Source organism: Manis javanica, chromosome 5 (genome assembly GCF_040802235.1).
Source record: "Manis javanica isolate MJ-LG chromosome 5, MJ_LKY, whole genome shotgun sequence".
NCBI classification, from domain to species: Eukaryota; Metazoa; Chordata; class Mammalia; order Pholidota; family Manidae; genus Manis; species Manis javanica.
Window position 1 is genome coordinate 110,820,373 of NC_133160.1, and position 21,729 is coordinate 110,842,101.

General features: G+C 42.0%; 1 protein-coding gene across 5 annotated transcripts in view; it reads right to left on the reverse strand.

Annotated features, from left to right (window-relative positions):
* FRAS1 (Fraser extracellular matrix complex subunit 1) overlaps nucleotides 1-21,729 on the reverse strand; it is a 445,842-nt gene that overhangs the window by 72,319 nt on the left and 351,794 nt on the right. For 4 of the 5 annotated variants that reach the window (XM_073237418.1, XM_073237419.1, XM_073237415.1 and 1 more), the window contains 9 exons: nucleotides 19,303-19,451; nucleotides 18,958-19,120; nucleotides 17,255-17,390; nucleotides 13,719-13,909; nucleotides 12,569-12,722; nucleotides 11,113-11,376; nucleotides 9,260-9,448; nucleotides 7,699-7,818; nucleotides 7,257-7,436 (listed from right to left, as the gene is read on the reverse strand). In XM_073237418.1, coding sequence (XP_073093519.1) covers nucleotides 7,257-7,436; nucleotides 7,699-7,818; nucleotides 9,260-9,448; nucleotides 11,113-11,376; nucleotides 12,569-12,722; nucleotides 13,719-13,909; nucleotides 17,255-17,390; nucleotides 18,958-19,120; nucleotides 19,303-19,451 — 1,546 coding nt within the window. The remainder of the gene's footprint in view (nucleotides 1-7,256; nucleotides 7,437-7,698; nucleotides 7,819-9,259; nucleotides 9,449-11,112; nucleotides 11,377-12,568; nucleotides 12,723-13,718; nucleotides 13,910-17,254; nucleotides 17,391-18,957; nucleotides 19,121-19,302; nucleotides 19,452-21,729) is intronic. The other variant, XM_073237416.1, reaches the window with a different exon arrangement.

Below are 21,729 nucleotides of genomic sequence, written 5' to 3' on the forward strand. Positions count from 1 at the left end.
ATCCATTCATGATAAAAACTCAACAAAATGGGGATAGAGGGCAAGTACCTCAACATAATAAAGGCCATATATGATAAACCCACAGCCAAAATCATACTGAACAGCAAGAAGCTGAAAGCTTTTCCTCTGCGATCGGGAACAAGACAGGGATGTCCACTCTCCCCACTGTTATTCAACATAGTACTGGAGGTCCTAGCCACGGAAATTAGACAAAACAAAGAAATACAAGGAATCCAGATTGGTAAAGAAGAAGTTAAACTGTCACTATTTGCAGATGACATGATATTGTACATAAAAAACCCTAAAGACTTCACTCCGAAACTACTAGAGCTAATATCGGAATTCAGCAAAGTTGCAGGATACAAAATTAACACACAGAAATCTGTGGCTTTCCTATACACTAACAATAAACTAATAGAAAGAGAAATCAGGAAGACAATTCCATTCACAATAGCATCAAAAAGAATAAAATACCTAGCAATAAACCTAACCAAGGAAGTGAAAGACCTATACCCTGAAAACTATAAGACACTCTTAAGAGAAATTAAAGAGGTCACTAACAAATGGAAACTCATCCCATGCTCCTGGCTAGGAAGAATTAATATCATCAAAACGGCCATCCTGCCCAAAGCAATATAGATTCGATGCAATCCCTATCAAACTACCAACAGCGTTCTTCAATGAACTGGAACAAATAGTTCAAAAATTCATATGGAAACACCAAAGACCCCGAATAGCTAAAGCAATCCTGAAAAGGAAGAATAAAGTGGGGGGGATCTCACTCCCCATCTTCAAGCTCTACACAAAGCCACAGTAATCAAGACAATTTGGTACTGGCACAAGAACAGAGCCACAGACCAATGGAACAGAATAGAGACTCCAAACATTAACCCAAACATATATGGTCAACTAATATTCGATAAAGGGGCCATGGACATACAATGGGGAAATGACAGTCTCTTCAACAGATGGTGCTGGCAAAACTGGACAGCTACATGTAAGAGAATGAAACTGGATCACTGTCTAACCCCATACACAAAAATAAATTCAAAATGGATCAAAGACTTGAACGTAAGCCATAAAACCATAAAACTCTAAGGAAAAAACATAGGCAAAAATCTCTTAGACATAAACATGAGTTACCTCTTCTTGAACATATCTCCCCGGGCAAGGGAAACAAAAGCAAAAATGAACAAATGGGACTCTATCAAGCTAAAAAGCTTCTTTACAGCAAAGGACACCATCAATAGAACAAAATGGTATCCTACAGTATGGGAGAATATATTCGTAAATGACAGAGCCGATAAAGGGTTGACATCCAAAATATATAAAGAACTTACACACCTCAAAAAATAAAAAGCAAATAATCCAATTAGAAAATGGGCAGAGGAGCTGAGTAGACAGTTCTCTAAAGAAGAAATTCAGATGGCCAACAGACACATTAAAAGATGCTCCACATCACTTGTCATCAGAGAAATGCAAGTTAAAACCACAATGAGATATCATCTCACACCAGTAAGGATGGCTACCATCCAAAAGACAAACAACAACAAATGTTGGCGAGGTTGTGGAGAAAGGGGAACCCTCCTACACTGCTGGTAGGAATGTAAATTAGTTCAACCATTGTGGAAAGCAGTATGGAGGTTCTTCAAAATGCTCAAAATAGAAATACCATTTAACCCAGGAATTCCACTTCTAGGAATTTACCCCAAGAATGCAGCACTTCAGTTTGAAAAAGACAGATGCACCCCTATGTTGATCGCTGCACTACTTACAATAGCCAAGATATGGAAGCAACCTAAATGTCCATGAATAGATGAATGGATAAAGAAGATGTGGTACATATACACAATAGAATATTACTCAGCCATAAGAAAAACACAAATCCTACCATTCACAGCAACATGGATGGAGCTAGAGGGTATTATGCTCAGTGAAATAAGCCAGGTGGAGAATGACAAGTACCAAATGATTTCACTCATATGTGGAGTATAAGAACAAAAGAAAACTGAAGGAACAAAACAGCAGCAGAAGCACAGAACCCAAGAATGGACTAATAGTTACCAAAGGGAAAGGGACTGGGGAGGACGGGTGGGAAGGGTGGGAAAAAAAAGAAAGGGGGCATTATGATTAGCATGTATAGTGTGTGGGGGGGCATGGGGAGGGCTGTGCAACACAGAGAAGACAAGTAGTGATTTTACAGCATCTTAATATGTTGATGGACAGTGACTGTGAACGGGGATGTGGGGGGGGACTTGGTGAGGGGGGGAGCCTAGTAAACATAATGCCCTTCATGTAATTATAGATTAATGATACCAAAATGAAATTGAAAAAAAAAATCTTTGAACTGAATCATTTCTTCTAGGATGCTTTGTTGGCTATAACCTTTTTCTTGTCTGAAATACTTATTTTGAAGAGGTATTTAATATTAACATTTAAGTGATATCCATAATGAAGTGCCAGAGGGTAACAAACTGCATCTAGAAGGTAAGCTCCAAGATGGCCAGGATATGGTTGTTTCTTCACTAATGTGAACCTAGGATAGGCACACACAGTAGGTACTCAAAACATATTTGGTGAATGAATTTAGTTCATCCACTATAATAGGCATCTAAGAGGTCCTACTGAGCACAGATTTTCAATCTCTATGCACTTAAAAAAATTCTAGCTTTTGCAAATAGGGTATTAGAAGAATCACCAGCAAGATGGTGTTTCTAATAATAGATTGTCCTTACTGGCTGTCATAGCAGGTAGTTACTGTTTGAAATATCTTGAAGCCCTTTAATCCCATTGAAAGTGTTTTCAGTGACCAACCTGCTGGCTAAACTATGTATCTGGTTGAATTATGGGGACCTGCATTAATCCTGTCAGTTTTTTCAATTCCCCTGGAGGGCCAGCACATTATAGAAAGTTCAGTCTGGGTCAGGGCAGTGGTATGGGAATAAAGTATCTTTGAGGAAATTGCCTTCCTAATGAGGCATCAGGTAATCGCCTTAGCCCCCCTGCTCTCAGCACAGCTGCGGATGGCTCCACGCAGGCTGTGCAGTGTCCCGCCTCAAGCTCACACTATAGGCGATGCTCAGCTGTTCTTCAAATCCTCCGTGATGGAAGGAATTGTGTCTCCCCATTTCATATGCTGAAGTCCTAACTCTCAGCACCTCACAATGTGGAAATAGGGCCACTGTAGATGTAATTAGTTAAGATGAGGTTATTAGGGTGGGCCCTAATCCAGTATGATTAATGTCCTTATCAAGGGGAAATTTCAACACAGATATACCCATGCAGGGACAACGCCTTGTACACATGAAGACAGCCATCTATAAGCCAAGGAGAGAAGCCCAGAATGATCCTTCCCTCAGAAGGAACCAGCCCTGCTGACACCATGATCCTGTTCTACAGTGTCCGTGAAACAATACATTTCTGTTGTCTGAGCTGCTCAGTCTGTGAGACTTGATTATGGCACCCTAGCAGACACAGATGACCCCAGAGACGACAGCGGGTTCATCCTAGTTTGGCTGGTGTCACTACCAAACAGGCTGAGATACAGAGGAAGCCAAGGGATACCTTTGCTGAGACATCCCCTCTGGGTGGTGTCCCCTGACTCACCCCCACCCCTCTCTCAGGTGGAGTGTACTGTCCTTTGATCCCTCTGTCCTCTGTCCTGTTGCTCTCACAGCTACTGAAACACATTTGCACATATTTTTTTACATGGCTCCCTTTTCCAAAACATGAGTTTCCTCCTGCAGCAGCTACTCAGTAAGTGTTGGTGAAGGTGGGAACTGTGCCGTGCCGGAGACTGTGATATTCCAGTATTACTCCTCCCCTGCTGTAAAAATACGTACAACTCCTGAGGAGCAGTTAAGTGACCGGGTGCCAGTGAGCACGCGCATTTCCCAGCCACTTCACAGCTCTGTGTCACTGGAGTTTTGACGCTGGGATGTGGTCAGAAGTGATGTGTGCTCTTCAGGAACACTCCTAAACAAGAAATGGCTGGGGCTCCCGTGGCTTTTGGCCTTTACTGCTGGCTGGGGAATGACAACTGTGAAGGGTCTCTGAGGCACCCGAGGCCAGCTGGGCTACCTGCTTCTGCGTGTTTCTGTGAGCAAAAATAAATAATTTATTTAAGAAGTCTTGTAATTTGGAGTCTGTTCTAGCAGCTTAGCTTCTGTACTACTAATATGATTCCTAACTTGGATTTCCCAAGAAAAAGAGGGTCTTTAGGGTCCCTGACACGATGGCGTGGACTCTCAAAGAGCACATGCAGGGACTAACTTTCACATTCCTCTACTCAGTGGTAGGAGGCGCGTGTGTGCCTGCTGCACAGATCACAAAGCCCTGTGGCTCCCCATGTCCCCTTAGGGAAGGGAAGAGGCTCTTCGTGCCTTTTCTATCTATCTAACAAGAACAACCAAGAACAACCAATTACAATCAACTAACCAAGAAAGACAGCACGGGAGTAAGTCCCCTTCCTACTTCACCATCCAGAGGATGTCTGCAAGTGCTGGTGGCAAATGGTAACTCCAAGAGGCAACCAGCCCCAAAATAGCTCAGTGCGTGCACAACAGACCCTGGCCTAAAAGCATCCTGGCTCTTCTTGGAAAGGACAGACCCCAGCCCAATTTCAGCTAGACCCATCCTCACCACACCATGAGACACATGGGTTGGGAGGTTCCTACTTTGCCTCAAGCTGCAGCCAGTTGCCCAAGAGAGGACAATGAGTATGCACTTCCTCTCAAGGGCGATTTCTACATTTAAAAAGAATCATATCCATGAAAATATTCATGACATATCCACTTACGGCAAAGAGGGAAGGGGAGAATTCTGGCCAAATGCTACAGAAAAGGCTCAGGGTGGGGCTGATGGTACTGGAGGGGCAGGGAAGCCTGCCTCATTGCAATAGGGAGGGGCCCCCAAGAGTAAAGCGGGGGTTGGAGGCTGGAGATACTGCAGTTGCGGAGTGCAAGGCCCAGTGAAAAGGGGCGGGTGAAGGGGCCATCATCCCAGGCAGAGGGAGCACACGCTCCCTATCCTGGAGGTACTTTCCCCAGAAGAGGGAGCAGCGTGATTACTGACTGGTCTCTCCCTAAGCAGTGAGGGCCTGGTCTTGGCTCAGAATTTAGGCCCAGTGAAGGCCATGGTTGTAAAAACAGAAAAGTTAAATCTGAAACAGCCTCACACAGGCCTCTTAACACAGCCTGGGGGCAGAGAAGAGTGCGGACTGGGACTTACCAGCAGGTAGGCAGCTGGCAGTGCCTTCCACGAAGCTCGGAGCCTTTGAAAGCCTTGTATGGTGTGGAGGCAGTTGCCCAATGAAACAACCAAAAGTCTGTCCTTTCATCTTCGTAGAGATACAATCAGCAACCTGACAGATTTCTGGCAGAGCAATTAGCTCATGAATTCCTTATCAAACATCTCACGCAATCAAGGTCTTGGAAGGGCTCATCTGTGTATTTCCCCAGGGGAACTTCGGGATCAAAGGGTAAGTCACCTACTTTAATTTGCACTAGGGATTTGGGCCAATCTGTCCATCCTTCCCTAAGCCCAACCACCATATACTCTCCCACACCATCACCCTGGACCCAGACGAGGTCTGCCTCCTTCAACCCCTCCACCCCACCACCTCACTCTGCTGCAGCTACACTGATCTCCTTGCCTCTGAAAGGTGAAGTGCCTGGCTGATCCCGCCCCAGGATCTTAGCACTTGCTGACCCCTCTGTCAGAATGCTCTTTCCTTACACTGGTCAGTACGGCTGGCTTCCTCACTTTTCTCAGATGTCTGCTCAAATGTCATCTTATTATTAGGGAGGACATTCCTCCCTGGCTTGCTCCCTGCACCCCAGGAATGCCCTTATTTCTCTCTCCAACACTCATCACCACTGCCATATGACGTATTTGCTCACTTGTTTGCTGACCGTCTGGCTCCCTGTATTAGAGAGCGAGTATTCTCTCCTCTTCCCCTTTTTTGCTCTTCCCCTGGTTGAATGAAGAATTCATAACCATAAGAAAACCAGTGAAGATCTAAATTTCCTGTAAACCATCACTGCCTTTGCAATATATGAAATAAAGACAATTCTAGCTTTAGACTCTTTAGTTAACAAAAATCTCTGTCCTCACAACCATTCATCTGTCAAGTTCCATAGCTTTGCCCAAGTTTCCTTTCTTCCTGCCTTCCACCAGCTATTGTTTATTGAACACTTACTAGGTACTAGTTATTATCTCCTACATTATTCTCATCTTCTACTCCCACTACTGCCTCCCCCTCCCCCAGTGAGGTCTCACCAGCTCTTATCTGGCCAGATGTGAAACTTCCTACCCACTGCTTCCCTTTTCTTCCTTCAGGTCATCCTGTCAGTTCATTATTTTTTCTTTCAGTTCACCTGTTGGACATGAGATGGGTTTCACTTCCCTTCCCCACTCAAAATTCTGCAGTGACTCCCTATCGCCTATTGAATTGAATAGGGATTGCTTATCCCCACTTTGAAGACCTTCCATAAAACCTCAATCTACCCATGAGCTCCATCTACTACTATTTCCAGAATACATGCTTTAGCTAAACTGGCCCACTCATTATTTTTTTAATATGCCCTCATGCTGCTTCCACCTCTGGAAATAGCACAGATTCTGTCTGCCCAAGCTCTGCCTTGAAAGGGCTCTCTTGGACGCCACCTTCTGTGCACCTTCCCACCTGGTATAGCCTTGCCCACTTTCGGGCTCCAGGTTTATACAATTCTTAAATATCTTAAAATATCTGCCATCTTCTTCCTTTATATATGGTTATATGTAGTGGTTCCTTATCTCATCCAGTTGAGAACCCTAGGGGATGAAGACTGTATTTCATTTATCATTATATTTTTCCCAGCAGCAGCTAAACTAGAATCTTGCTCAGTACACATGCACTCTTGCTATTCTGGAGTTCAATTTTTAAGGACAGTTCATCACACCATGCCAGTCATGCAGACTTTAGAAGAAAAACAGGGTGCAGTGTTCTCCCTAAAGGAACTGACAATCTAGTTATAGAGACAAGATTGCTTATATAAAATTGTAATTTTTTTATTCAACTTTCAGCAAATAATTATTGAGCATCTGCTATTTATTAAGTATAATGCAAGATAGAATATAATGGTCAAAATTACTGATGCAGAAATAAATACTAATAAAGGCAGGCTGTAGGTATCTGTATATACACGATGGGGCTGCTCCCCCATCTTACTAAAGCCCGTCCTTTGGTTTGATGAAACAAGAGCTGACAGGCTTACCTGGTGATGCCGCATGCTCCAGGTGGCCCAGCTGGGGCTGTCCATCGATTCTGTAGATCAGTTCTGCAGGCTCGCCCTCCTGGTCAGTGGCAGAGAGCTGCAGAGTCGTGATTTTCTTCACTGAGTTCTCATCCAAGATCAGCCCATTATTGGTGATGATGACTGGTGGGGATTTGTCTTCTGAAAATAATCCGAAATAGTGATTTGAAAAGGTATTTTTTTCAGATTCCTTTCTTCAATTCTGGGCCTGGTGCCCAGGGGTAAGATCAAATAGCCCTTAGACCTGTCCCTCGGAGAATGCACCAAGGAGCTTTACAGAACAGAGGGGTCCGATTCCAGATTTCCCCATCAAAACAAGGGCTTAAGCCTGAAGGGGAGTGCAGTGTAGACTGTCTAAGTTCAGAACTGCTAGGGGATTTTTAGGAACCTAATGCCCTCTTACCTAAAACAATGATGGAAAATGACTGGCCAGTCAATTTGTTTCCTTCTTCATCAACCACATCAAATTTAAAAGCAAAGCTCCCACCAGATTCTCCTTTTCTGTGGCTGTATTCTACACGGCCTATAAACGGGACAAGAACACCAAGATTCGCCATTAGTGCTTTCTGTCCTCACTTCTTAAGTGTCAGGTGGGAATGCAACTGGTATTCACACTAATGAACCAATCAGCGCCTTTCTCATTTTGACACTGCTTTTGACATTTTAATCTCAAGTTTTCATTTCCTCCCTTTCCGCTCCCACTATCTACTTTCTCATAATCAAAGATGCACTCAAAATAAAATCACCCCAAGCAGCATTGTTTATGGTTGAGAATCAGCTTTCAGGAAAGACTCTAAGGAAGTCTTATAAACAACCACCAGATCAGCAGAGCTGCCCATAGGGAAGGTGTGCACCGACCCTCCCACATCGTTGGTGTGGCCCTGTTACCTATCCGCGTCACAGGGCATGAGGACACAGAGCTGCAGCCCAGGGTTTCCTGGAGCTCATCACCCCCATTCCCCAAACTGCCTTAAATTAATTTTGGAAGAACATAGGAGATAAACAACTAACAAATATATAAACAAAATAAATAAACTTGACCTAGAAGTCAAAAGGATCCAAAGGGAAGAGTATAGTGTATTACATTTTTTGTTAACCCACAGCATCACTTATGTGTACTCAGCAATATAAGTCTAACCAAATATCTGGGAAGAGGAGCCTGGTCTCATTTTTAAAAAAGAGACCCTGAGGCAAGGAGTAACTAAGGAAATACTGCCCCTTTGCCCATGGCGCCCCCTTCACAAAAGCACAGGCTTTCATGGGGACCAGGCTGCATGGGTTTTAGGTCTCAGTGCAGGAACAGGACCTTTATTCCTGCTCCTTCAGGGCACATTTCCATGGGAAATGAAACTGCACATCATCACATGCCTTTCGATTACTTTTCTCCCCAATATGTAATCTTTTGTTCCCCTTTGTTTTGTCCTAAAAAGCTCTGTACAGTAACTACGTAGCATTTAACATTTATGCCTTTGCATTACACCAGCATTTTCTGGAGGAGGGATGAGGTATGTGACCTCCCCCAGGCTGTTCCAATTTATGCCCTTCCATTTCGCTTAGTTCATTAACTTGTGCTCTTTGGGGAGGCTGAAAATAGATATAAATTGTTCACCTTAGGCGGGCATAATTTTCACCTTAATCTATCCCAATTCACTTTTCTTTCCTTTCTCTCTCTCACACACACTTTTTAGCATCATAGCAAATCAAAATGATTTTTCTCCTCCATAATAGTCCCAAATTCCATCAATGCTATGGCAAAGCATGGACACATGTTAGCCAAGAAGGGTAGATTTTTAAAAACAAAAAATTGAAGAGGCAAGAAAGAATAAATGAAGCTATGATTCAGCTCTTACCCAAAACAAAGAGAGCACAGTTTACTACCACAGGCTACCAGGTATTTAACTCCCATTTTACTACTGTGGGTGGAGTCCATGGAAGTCTGGGTAGGCAGAAGAGAATTGGCTGACCTTGGCCAATGTCCATCTGGGTGAAACTTCGGATGGGGCCATTAACGGAGATTTGCTCCACGCTGTCAGGCTTTACCATCTGCAGGCGCCCTGAGCTGGGATCTTCCTTCAGGATGTATATCACCTGATGCTCATCTGAGTCAATGTCTGTCACTTTCAAGTGCTGTTCTGTGATGCGTGCCACAGACCCTGCAAGAGCATGAGAGAGAGTAGGTCATTCCCCATCACTGCCTTTGAATAGGATGTCAAGTGATTTTGGGAGACTGGGACTAAATTATTGCCCACTGCCTAGGTCTATATAAGTACCAGGTGCTTGCCCTTCTCACTTTTCAGCTGAATGAATTTTAATTTCCCTAAGTGAAATAGTCCCTACTTCCCAATTTGCTAATCACTACTTGACATTAGATCTGAGTCCTTTTCTCTCTGATCTGTTCTTTTGTACCTAGATCTATGTAATAACTCCTGTTCTGTGAATGTAAATAACTCCTAGATTTATGATGAGACCTGCTTGGACCTAATTAATTCACTGTCTTGAGGATCCCCTAATCATAAGAAAGAGCTTTACATAGACTCACAAACATCTTTGTTGCCATCTCAGACCCAATAGTTAAAAATCAGTGTCTTATATTAAAAATAGTAAGTTCTGGCAAAGCAGATGCTAGCCATTTATGTGTAATACACCCTGGTGTTTGGAGAAGCAGTCCACAATGGGCCTGCGCATCCCTGCTTGTTCTTGCTGGGCAATGCCAACAGCACAAGGACCCCTGGCCTCTCCACTCCCCCAAGGCCATTCTCAGCAAGCAGTCTTGAGGGATGAGGTGCTATCTCCCTCTGGGACAGGGATCAGGCTTGCTTATTGCTTACTAAAACATGGAGGGCTCCCAAAGCTCGGTGTCCCCCTTCGGTAACTCATCCCACTGCATGGGAAGGCATCCACCTGGCCCACCTACATGGGGCAGATATGAGGGCAGAGGGAGCTGATACAGACTTGCTGATGGTGATGCTGCCTGCTGTGCTGTAACAGTCATTTGTCTCTGAACAAGGAATCTCATTGTCTTCTACCAGCATCCATGAAACATAACAAGCTAACCAATTATCTTGTAAATAAAGTTAAATCCCAGACCTAATACTTGAGACTTCTTGGAATCTCCAATTTTCAAATATCATTATGCCATATATTTTTCACTACAAAATACATGTGAAACTAAGAATAGGCAAGGAAACAGAACCCCAGTGGGATGTAGATGGTCTGTGGGCAAAAGTTACACTCCCTAATTTAGTAACTTGCCACTGCAAACTGACCCTAAGAGTGACACTTGTCATAGGTCCTTCAGGGTTGCTTATACATAGGCAAAATTGTGAATGCTGAACCTTAGAATACCGTATATAATTATTTTTAACTATTTGCACAATCTTTTTAGTGCATGAATTGTCCCTCCATGCCCTCTTTAGCTTATTTTTAAAAATAAGCATCTTGAAAATCCTGCTAGATTTCATTTGTCATTTGTTTCCGTGGGGCTGGTTGCACAGTGGCAATGCTCCAAGAAACCTGAGACTATTAGTAGCTGGATAAATTAAGATTTTTAAGGACCCTGGAAATACTATAAACTCTGCTTAATCTTTTCTCAAATTCACTGACAGATGCATCTGATCCAAAGAACTCAAAGACTCTCACTTGCTACTCAAAATTTAGTGACCTAAAGCAACAGTTCTCCCCAGTTCTAACCTTCCTAAATTTCTGAATACCTAGTTCAAAATCCTCCCATAGAGCTAACTTCGAAGGAAGTTCTGCACACCAAGAAAGAAGAAAGAAGGACAGAAGAACCATGCCACTCTCTTCCATCCTGTGGTACCTGTTGAGAGCCGTAGGCCTTGGTTTACAGCCAAGTGGGGGGCATCACTTGTAGGCAGCTGTATGTGTATCTCCATCCTGCCTGTGTCTGTGTGGAGGCCATCGGACAGGGAGAACCGGAACTCATCCATTGCCACACCTGGACTACCTGGCATGTACCCAACCAACCCGGCCAGGACCTCCTGGTAGGTGAAGGAGGAGCCCTGAGCTAAAACCCTCCCATTCTCCAGAGGCTCAGAAGCAGTTTGCCTCCTGAGCAGATGACCTGAGGAAGGAAGTAAAGAAAAACAAAGAAACAAGGTAGAACATAAATGTTACCAAAACATTGTCAGATTTTTTATCTGGTATGAGCCTGGGTGGAACGTCAAGTACCTCAGAGATTCTCAGTGACACGTACACATAAATGACCAACAACTTAGCATTTCATGTATAAGCATAGGGTGCTGCCCTGTGGCTTCATCTATAATAAAGATAAAATCTTACTTTTCCTGGTTAAAAATCTCTTAAAGAGACACAGATGGATGTGGTAGCACAGTGGCTTAGAAATCAACTCTTCCTCCATGATTTCAAACTCACTTCATTATCAAAACCTTATTTTTCCCTTCTGCAAAGTGAAAAGAGCACTTTTCTCTCACTGCCTTTCTCTTAGGGCATCTGGGATGGGAGATAGGAAAAAATTCAGGAAGACACTAAGCATCTTTGGGTTGAGGCATATTTTTCTGTTTTCAAGGGTCACATGTACAGCAAGGGGACAGTTAAAGTGCTTCATTAAACAAAGTGAAAGTAAAGGAAGGAAAGCTAAACTGTGAAGACCAGCAGCCTCTGCTATCAGCCCTCCATTGACAGCAATTACTCCATCTTTGAAAGACCAATGGGCGTTATGATGGGCTAAGACACCGCTTGGGAAATGAAAGTTCCAGAGCTTTAGCTAATACCAGGGGGATGGCACTTAGAAATGAAGCAGGTAGAAGATTCCCATGATGGTTCTTACCTCTGGCTAAATGAGGAAAAATGCTTTCTTTGCAAAAGGAACAAGCTCATAAAGACATCTACCTTGCCCTCTAAGCTGAAGTGAACACCTTTTTGCAATTAATAACAAGGCTGCCGCACTGTTCCTCCCATGAGATGGCTCAGGATTATCAAGCAATGATGCCTACTCTGAGAAGAGAATACGGAGCCCATGAAAACTGTCTTCCCTGAGGTTACCTAGGAAAGCAAGAAAACAGGTGGAATTGAATGTTGGAGACACCAATCACCTACGATTCAGGCTTTTAGAGTAACTGGTGTCTACTATGACCCCAAAGAATAGTAGCTAGCCATGAATTTTATTATACTTTGATGCAAAGAATAAACTATATAGGCAAGGCAGAAGTATAACCAACTGAAATCTATGTGTTTATTCTAATAATCCATCAGGCACCTCAGTTAAGAAGATTTCCATAGCATTTGTGTCCTACCGTGGTCAGGCTTTTTTGTCAATACCAAAGTCAGCTCATTATCTGGAGTGTCCAGGTCTTGCAGGGTCAAAGAAGAATTGCTTATCACCACTCCTGAGCCTAGCTGCACACCAAGGGGCCGCAAGGTCATCCTGGGAGGCTCGTCATTCTTCCTCTGATTAAAACATAAATTATGAGGTCTTGCAGATACATTGGTTTAAGAAGGAAAAAAATGCACATTATGGAAAGAAAGCATTGTTACATCAGATTTCACTATTAAAAGTAGCATTTAATATGTCACCATCTTTAATTCCTAATCAACTGATTAGTTTCAAAAGAGAGTAAGTCACACAAACAAAATGTCCTCTTGAAAAAAACTGAGGGACAAGCTACAGAAATCTTCTCAGCTATTTTCTATAGGTGCAATAATCGTATTTTCCAAACCAAAAATATGCACATGGGGTTAGATGAGTATAAGTGTATTTTGTGGAAAAAGTACACATTATTTGAAATCAGAACTGTCTTAGAAAACCCTCAGCGTATCACCACAGTGTCTGTAGGAGGATACCATATTTATAAGTGTGGGTTTCTAAAGCTGTCTTCCTACCCTCACACTGCCCCCCTCCACCATTGTCCATGTAGGGTGCTGAGGGTACCCAAGGCAGAGGATATTCCATTCTGAGTTTTATCTTCTCTCTCTCTTTGTTCCTGGGGTGGTAGAGCAAGCCTTTGTGGTTGCTCAAATGAGAATAAATAACAAATGGAGGAATACATTTCTTTGATGTCACGATTTAATGAATAAATGCATTAAAAACATTTAAAAAGGCAAGTATGCACATAGAACCATATATAATAACTTTGGGGGCAAACAGGCATATGTTAGTTTTCCTTTAAATATGAGACTGGTAAAGTTTCTGTCTAACCATCACAAAATCTTTTCACGCAGAACAAATACATTTTACCCTGAATGAAAATTCCGATTTCTGAGTCAGAATATCCCCAAATACCAGCCTTAATTCTACAAGTTTCCTAAACGTCAGGGTTATATTTTTTAATTGACCTTTCAAATTGAAGGTCAAATGCCATCTTTGCCTTTGAGTTCATATAAAATCTATCTAATGGTGGGCTACTGTGGTCAAAGGCCCAGCTCTCCCAGCTTCACAGTCTTTACCTCAATGTTGATGTTGACGCTGTGGATTTCTGAATGACTGTTTCCATCACTTACATAAAAACTAAAAATATCGTGGGTTGGCTCAATGCTTTCATGAACACTCTGAAAGTAGTAAATGTAGTTTTCCAGGACATCTTGAATAGAAAACGATGCCTCCAGGTCACTGGTAGTTCCAGGGCCAAAACGATCACCTGCATCGACATCAAGAGAGAATTTTTACCTTGATCCATCAATTCCTGCTTACTAAGCAGAACTAGAAAACATGAGAGTGTTCCATAAAAGATGATGTTAAGTTAGAGGATAAGGATGAGAGAATGCAAAGTGCACAAGACCAGGAACTAGAAGACTTGGGGTCGATCCCAGGTTCCTCATCATTTCTCATCTATAAGGGGATATACCTGCCCTGACGTTTCCATGGGGAATCAATTGAGATAATGTGCATAAAAGCACTTGGAACATTATTATATAGCACAGAATCAGTGAGTGTTTTGTTAGAAATATTTCATAAGTCATGGGGCAAGTAATGACATAACAGCAGTCTCTTTACTCATGTCTCCATTTGACTTCTCACTTACTTAAGGAAACGTCTGCATGGGTCAGAGCTCAGCTCCTGGGATGGTACACCAGGGCTACTGTGAAGCTCAGGAACCACCCAGACCTCAAGTGCACTCAGCTACTGACATGCTCAACTAGCACTCAGAGCTCCACAGAAAGTGCTGGCTCTGGTTAAGTCTTCTTTCATCCCAATGCCAAATACTGTAAAAGACCAAAGGTAAGAGTAAGCACTGTCTAAGTGATAGAAGACGTGTCTCTTACTTGGTGTGAGTCTCTCTAATTGATTTATCTTAAATTGTTACCACACTGTCTTCTAAAAAGAGGAGAAAAAAGAAAACCCCATGTCTTCAAACATCGTTGGCTATTTATCGACAAAGAAAAGTGCAGACAGAAGATCTGAAAGCAACAAGGCTTTATCTTTCCCTCTTCCATTGTCCTTTGCAAAGATCAGGTCAGAAATTAAAAAGCCATTGATGTCCTGAATTGTAGACAGTGTCATTTTTTGTTGACTTCCCAAAAGAAAGACTTGAAATGAAAAAGTTTTATTTATTACTTGTTTGAAATGAGAAGTCAAGACAAACATTTTTTTTTCTTCAATAATGTAAATTTTACCCATTAGATTTGATTCATCTTGCTACCAGAAACACACAGGGGTCTAAGTGGTCAGTAACTTGATAATCTCTAGGACATACAATTCAGGGTTTCCAGAAGGAACTGCTACAATTCCTTCAAATTTATATTTTCTCTTTTCATTGATCACTATAAATCTGAGAAGTATGGCTTCTATATTTGGTCAAAAATAGCCCAACTAAGGTAAATGATGCCTAAAAATAGACTCAAATAGAATAATGACTTTTCTGTTATTCAACAAGTGAATTCAACAAGTAAATCTGTCACTGAAGCTTTAAGCACCAATCCTTCCAATTTTTAAAACTGTACCTTCTATTTTTTCATATAAAGCATTCTTAATAATGTGCTTCCCTGCCTTCTTAAACAGACTATACTATGTGAATTAAATAGTTCTTGAGGCACAGCTATCGTTATGAACATCTCTTACTGAATTGTGTTGGAACAATGACGCCCTAGAGGTAATCAAGGTGGGTCCCGTCCTGTTTGTGCTGGTACTAAATGAATGTAGGTTCCATGTTTTTGGACTTTATACCTAACAATATAATTATTCTGTTTCTTCCCCTCTTGCTGGTAAGACATTAAAGCTGCTTCTGGTAATGTTTTTAAAAAGTCATTCTGATCTGCTGGATTCTGAAACTAGGCAGCTTGTTTCATATACATAGAACAGAATCGGCAATGAAAACCTAAAGGGTGGGGTCCTTAAATGATGTGTTTTAGGACAATTCTTTGCCTCCCTGCACATCTTTTCCTTACTTCCATGTTCATACTAATGTAGATTGGCAGTCTCCAAGTGTGACCCTTGGGCCAGCAGTGACAACATAGCCTATGAGCTGGTGAGAAATGTCAGTGCAGAGGCCTCACCAACCTCCTCAAATAGAGCCTCTGGGGTAACAGCCCAAGCAACTGTGTTTTCACTAGTCCTTCAGGTGAGTCTTATGCACATTAAGGTTTGAGAACAGCTTTTCAGAGAGGCTGAGGCTTGCCAGAAATTTTATTTCCAGAACAGTGTTAATACCTCTTGACATGTATTCCAGATTAACGTAGATTCGTTAGCAATGCTTAATAAGAAACCACTGGGAGAGATGGGAAGGCTGGAAGCATGACTGCCCACCTTTGCCAATGCTCTGCGCTCTGCAAGAAATGCCATCTTCCCTCTGCCCACAGTGACTCCCACTATCCCTTCAAGTTCCAAGTCAAATGTTACTTCCTTAGACTTTTTTCCTGCCTACTCAGGCAAAGTCATTGTTAGTCCTATGGATTTTCCTGGTGCTCTACTCCTTTCCCTTTCTATTTGTTGTGGTTTTATTTATTGTGGTTTATCAGCCTCCATATCTGTCTCCTACTCAAGGCAAGGGCTGTGTCTTATTCATCTTGACATCCACTGTTTCCAGCATAAACATTTGCTGAGATAAACCTAAGTCAGCAATAAAAATTCTAAGTGCACACACAGAAAGGCAAGTTGGAAAAACACTCAAGATTTTCTATAGGCAAACACATCTACTGCTAAATGAATTTCCAGTAACCAGGCTCAAATCCCAGGCACCATGCTGGCCACAGACACCTTCAGTCAGTGGCCGCCCTGTGGGAGCTGCAGCCTGCCTGCCAATTAGAGCCCAGTGCAGGCACTCGGCAGTCTTGGCACAGAGCAGCAGCACAGGAACCTGCCATGAGCTGTCTCAACTGCCAGTCACTGTGGTCTCAGGGGGCCTGCAGATGGGACACGCCTTCTCGCCTCTCCTTCTCAGGGTAACCACCACCAAGGGCAGTGGGTTCAGGGCAGATGGTGGAGGGGGAGGGATGCCTAGCAGAGGGTCACTGATAGACAAGCACACATTGCAATTCCTGTCATATCCTTACAAGCAGCTGAGACATGAGCTACAGTTCAGCTAAACTGCAGCTGCCTTACAATAAAAGGACACCCTTTTTATTTCCTTGACCCTCAGTTGTCAGAGCAGTCCACCAGCCCCTCCATCCTCACTGCTAGCACTCCAAAGCGCCTCTCCCTGCTCTATTTTTTTGCATAACACTGATTTTCCTCCTAACATCACACATAATTTTCTCGTTTACTAGGTTTCTTATCTATCTCCCCTCACCAGGATCAAAGGCACCCTGAAGGCAGGGGTTTTCTTGCCTGTGTTTACTGGTATATCCTGAGCACTTAAAAAGGGGCTGGCCCACAGAAAATGCTCCAGGAATTTTTGTTGAGTGAATGAAACCTTCCTTCCATTTCTCTGCAACAGTTCCATGCCTCTTAGTTCTCCATGTCCAGGTTTAACTGAAGACAGTTTCTCCCTCCAGCCTCCCTTTTTCCCAGAGCCCAAACAGCTCTACAGTGAAGCTGCTGCTGGTACCTGTTCCCGTGTTCTCAATGCAGCCGTATTTGGGCAGAGCGCTTAGTTTAATGACGGCATCTCCCTGGAGGTGCTCATGCTCATCAGCAGCAAAGAAATGGTGAAACGAGAGTGGGGCTCTCCCTCCCTCTTCAACCTAAGGAAGAGAAGATGGAGAGAGTCCTTGGACGACTGCACATAACGGCTGAGAAAAGAACTGAATTGAAAAGTGCTGCCCGGGGTGACCTTCCAGCATCAATTCCACTTCTGTGAGGAGGCAGGTCCTCCACCGCCGAGATGAGGGATGTGTGCGCTGCGGCAGCCAGGCAATCTTTCAGCGCCCTCAGAGCTCCACTCAGACACAATGACTTCCATGTCTCCCTTCAAAGTTGTGCTTCTTTCGATGATGGATCTGGTTATAAAGGAGCTCTGGCCCATTCTAATCACCGACCTCAGCACAGCTGCAGGACAGGATGGCTGCCTTCCATCCGCATCAACATTCAAAAACCTGCAGCTAGGGAATGATCCATCCAGGCCTCCCTGGGATATACTATAAGGGCGACTCTGTCCTCCACCCAGAATAAAAGTTGTATTCATCCCCTTACAGTATGTGTTTATAAATGTGCAGGAAGAAAGGGCTCACCACCCCTGAAACCTAGTGCCTAAGGAGGAAAGTAAATCAGTAGCAGTAAAGGCAGTTACTTGAACTAACTTTTTCCTTGAGGGCCTTGTTTTGTATGCAAACTCTGCAACCAGAGCCTGGTGTTTTTGCTAGCCTGCTGGATCCGACCAAACTGTTTCACCCTGAACAACTCTTCACTAAAGTAGGAAATTCTACAAGTTACAGAGTGCAAGGTCACCCTGACTCCGGGAATGGGGCAAGTCCAAACAAATGGCTTCTCCAAGGTGTGGGAATGGGAAAATGGGTGGAATATCAGAACTGATCAGTTCTGTTTAGAACTAATTATCAGAACTGTTTAGAAACACCTCAGTTTTCTGAATTTTTAGTTTGTCTGACAAAACCAGAAAAACTCCTGAGTTTTTGGCATTATTGTAAATATAGAGTGCAGGATGAGGAAAGTGAACTAACTCTTATGGACTCTCTACTGTGTGTTCTAGTACTGTACTAAGATTTTTAAAATGCTATTTGACTAATTATCAGAGCAATCCTCTATGTAACAAGAATACTAATATTTTGAGGATGAGGAAATTGAGCTAAGAAAGATCCCCTCATTCGTCCAAGGTCACTCAGCTAGTAAGTACTAGAATCAGAACTTAAACTCAGGTCCCCTTCCCCACATCCCAAGAAACTGTTGATACTGATTATGATGATAAGTGTCAACTTTAGTTAGGGAGACTTGGGGACACTGTCCATATCCCCATGTTTTAGTTGCTACAAACATTAGATTGCAAACTCCTCAAAGATACATTCTGTTTCTAAGATTACTCCCATTACAATACACATCTGGCATAGTATATAAAACACTATACATACCTAACATTTACATATAGCACATAAATATTTGACTAAATAATGTGGATATAATTATTTTCACACTTTTTGAAAAACTAATGATTGAAAACCATGCACATCTTGATATTATTGCCTAGACACTTCGGGGAAAGAACTTGGCAGCCACTTAAAGTTGAAATCCTTTATTTACAGTGCCACAGACTCCAGCTATCTATAGCTCTCACTGTTGATTGACTGGAGAATTGTTTACCGTGATAAGGTCAGCGAAAGCAATGACTGGAGGTGGATTCTCAACAGGAGTGATCATGATGGAAAACATCTGATCGTCCAGACGGTTGTGGTCCGTATCAGAGACAGAGAAACGGAAGCTATCAGCAACCACATGGTCATCAGTTTCAAGAGCGGCTGAATACCTACAGAGGCCAAGAGAAGAACCAAATGAATGAGCTACACTGACAAGCCAGGTAAATAACTACAGCTTTATTTAAGAATGGGGCCAATAGCAGTAAAATTTTTCAAGGGAGCTACTGATTAGTTGCTTAAATATTTTAATACATAAAAAAATTCTGTTAAGTAATACAGACTGGCTACATACCTAATTTTCTTGTTGCTGATGTCTTCCATTGTGAAATTGGAAACCTCTGAGAGTTCTTCCACCTCAGGTCCTGAGATTCTTAAGAGAACACCATACATGGGCAGAGAACTTAACTGAATCCAGATCTCAGGGTCAGATGAAGAATCATCCTAGTCAGGCAAATATAAAGACATGAATGTGCATTAGCAGGAATAAATACTTCCAGTCATTAAAAAGCATGGGTGTTTCTTTCTCTGTGAATTGGAAGTCTGTTTCCCTTTGTGATAAAGCAACACTATTTCAAACTGCATTTAAATCCTAGCATTTATTCCTCCTAGAATGCCTCTTCAATAATGTCATTTTTCAAGAGTAGTTCAAAAGTGGGGAGATGCACTTTACGTGTGGGGCATAAAACAAAGAGATGCTGCATTGTTATGAAGAGAGCCACACAAGGTTTTGTTTTTATTATAAGCATTTAGTGAAGAACAAAAGATGGTCAGAGATATAAATCATCTTTCTATAACCACATTTGTAGGCTTCTTCTAGAGTTTTTAAAGGATGGTTTGCTTTTGAGAAAAGGGTAAATTCCATTATAATACAGTGATAAAGAAAATTCTGTGAAACAGAAGGGACGTTATTTAGCTTTGCCAATGACTCACTTTAAGTAATACTTAACATGATATAAATTTTAGTTTACAAGAATAATTTAGGAAATCTTATCGATCTTATTCTATCAGGACCACAGTTATGGATGCTGAATCCTCAAGATGTCCAAATCTAACAAAGACCATTTCCCTTTCCTTGGGCATTGTTTACTGAGAAATACAATTGGCTCTCTGTGTTTCTACATGGACAATAATTAACAATTTCCTTTTCCTTCAAGGATATTTTTGGAAATATCTAGGAGATAGGCAGCATCTTGAAAGGTTTCCCTGAGTCTTTCTTCTGTTAGAGCAGTTGGCTGTAAACATGGGGGCACTTTACACTCTTCAACAGCAGCAGTGATGGTACTGCACAGCTACAATACTTACAAATGCAAATTTCCACGGCTACATCATACAGTTAGGTGAACTGTGGGATCAGGTATGTGAGCACAGACCCCTGGTGAGGACATATCATTTCTATCCCCAGGGGCCTTTTTAAGTTGGCAGTTCAGAGCCTCAGTGCAAGGCCACAGAATTTCCCATATTCCCTCACAACACTTGGCAAGGAAGGACACTCAAACTCACCAAAGCCACAAAACTTTAGATAATTTTCCTTAAATTTATACTTTAAAAGTTTCTCCACCTTTCCACATGGGTTATCAAATATAATATGCAGGCTTCAAAAAGACTATTTTCTAAAATTATTGTGAATAGCATCTGAGAGAGAATTTTTAAAAGATAGCTGAGCATTCTAAGGTATTGTCTTCTAAGATGGTGACAAACTACAAGGACGGATCTCCGGGCTCTTGATTAAAATAAATAGTTTCTCAATTCCACACTGGCAAATCTGGCAAAGAAATGCTTATTTCACGTCAGGCATATTTATTATAATGTTTCAAGTCTCTAAAGACTGCTGGGTTTGAAAAAGTGTGAAATCAGCTAGATTTTGTTTTCCCTGAAAATGCTGTCATAATTTGAAGAAAATTACTATTTGGGAATATTCAAGATAGTGTGGGTGCAAAAACTTCATGAAAATATAGAGCTTGTTCTCACATAATTTTCCTACTCAAAGACTTTCTTATTCTTTTTGTATTGACTTATTTTTTCATTTTCTTTTTATTGCTTACACATTTACTGACCTACAATTCAACACAAAGACTTGAACCTTGATAACATTTACCTGTGTGTTCCTCCTTTATCTGTCCTCTGGCTTATTGCTGTCCTGGATTTTGTTGCTCATTTCCTTGAATTTCTTGAGACAGTTTGGCATATTATTACAAAGTATTTTTAGCATTTTTTTTTTTAATTACGGAAAGGGAGTCGGACTTTCCTCTTGTGGGATTTTTCTTCTTACTCAATCATGGACTGCTAAGACCCATCAATATTGTTTTATGCAGCTATAGTTCATTGGTTTTAAGTGTTCTCTACCATTCTGCAGAGTAGTATACAAGTTATTTGTTATCCTATTGATGGGCATTTGGCTTGTTCCAATACTTTTGCTTTTACAAATAGCTTGCTACAAACATTCTTGTGCATACATTCTTTGGTGTACATGTGAGAATGTCTCTTGGACAGGAATCTAGGAATGGAGTGGTTAGGGTATATGAACACTCATTCTCATAAGACAATGCCAAATTCTTTCCCAAAGTATTCGTTCTACTTTACACTTCCATTAGCAAAGAACCTCCTGTAGATCCATTACCTCTCTAATGTACAATGTTTTCAGACATTTTAATTTACGCCAACTACATTGGTATAAAATGGTATATAGTCTTAATTTGCTTTCCCTGATGACTACACAGGT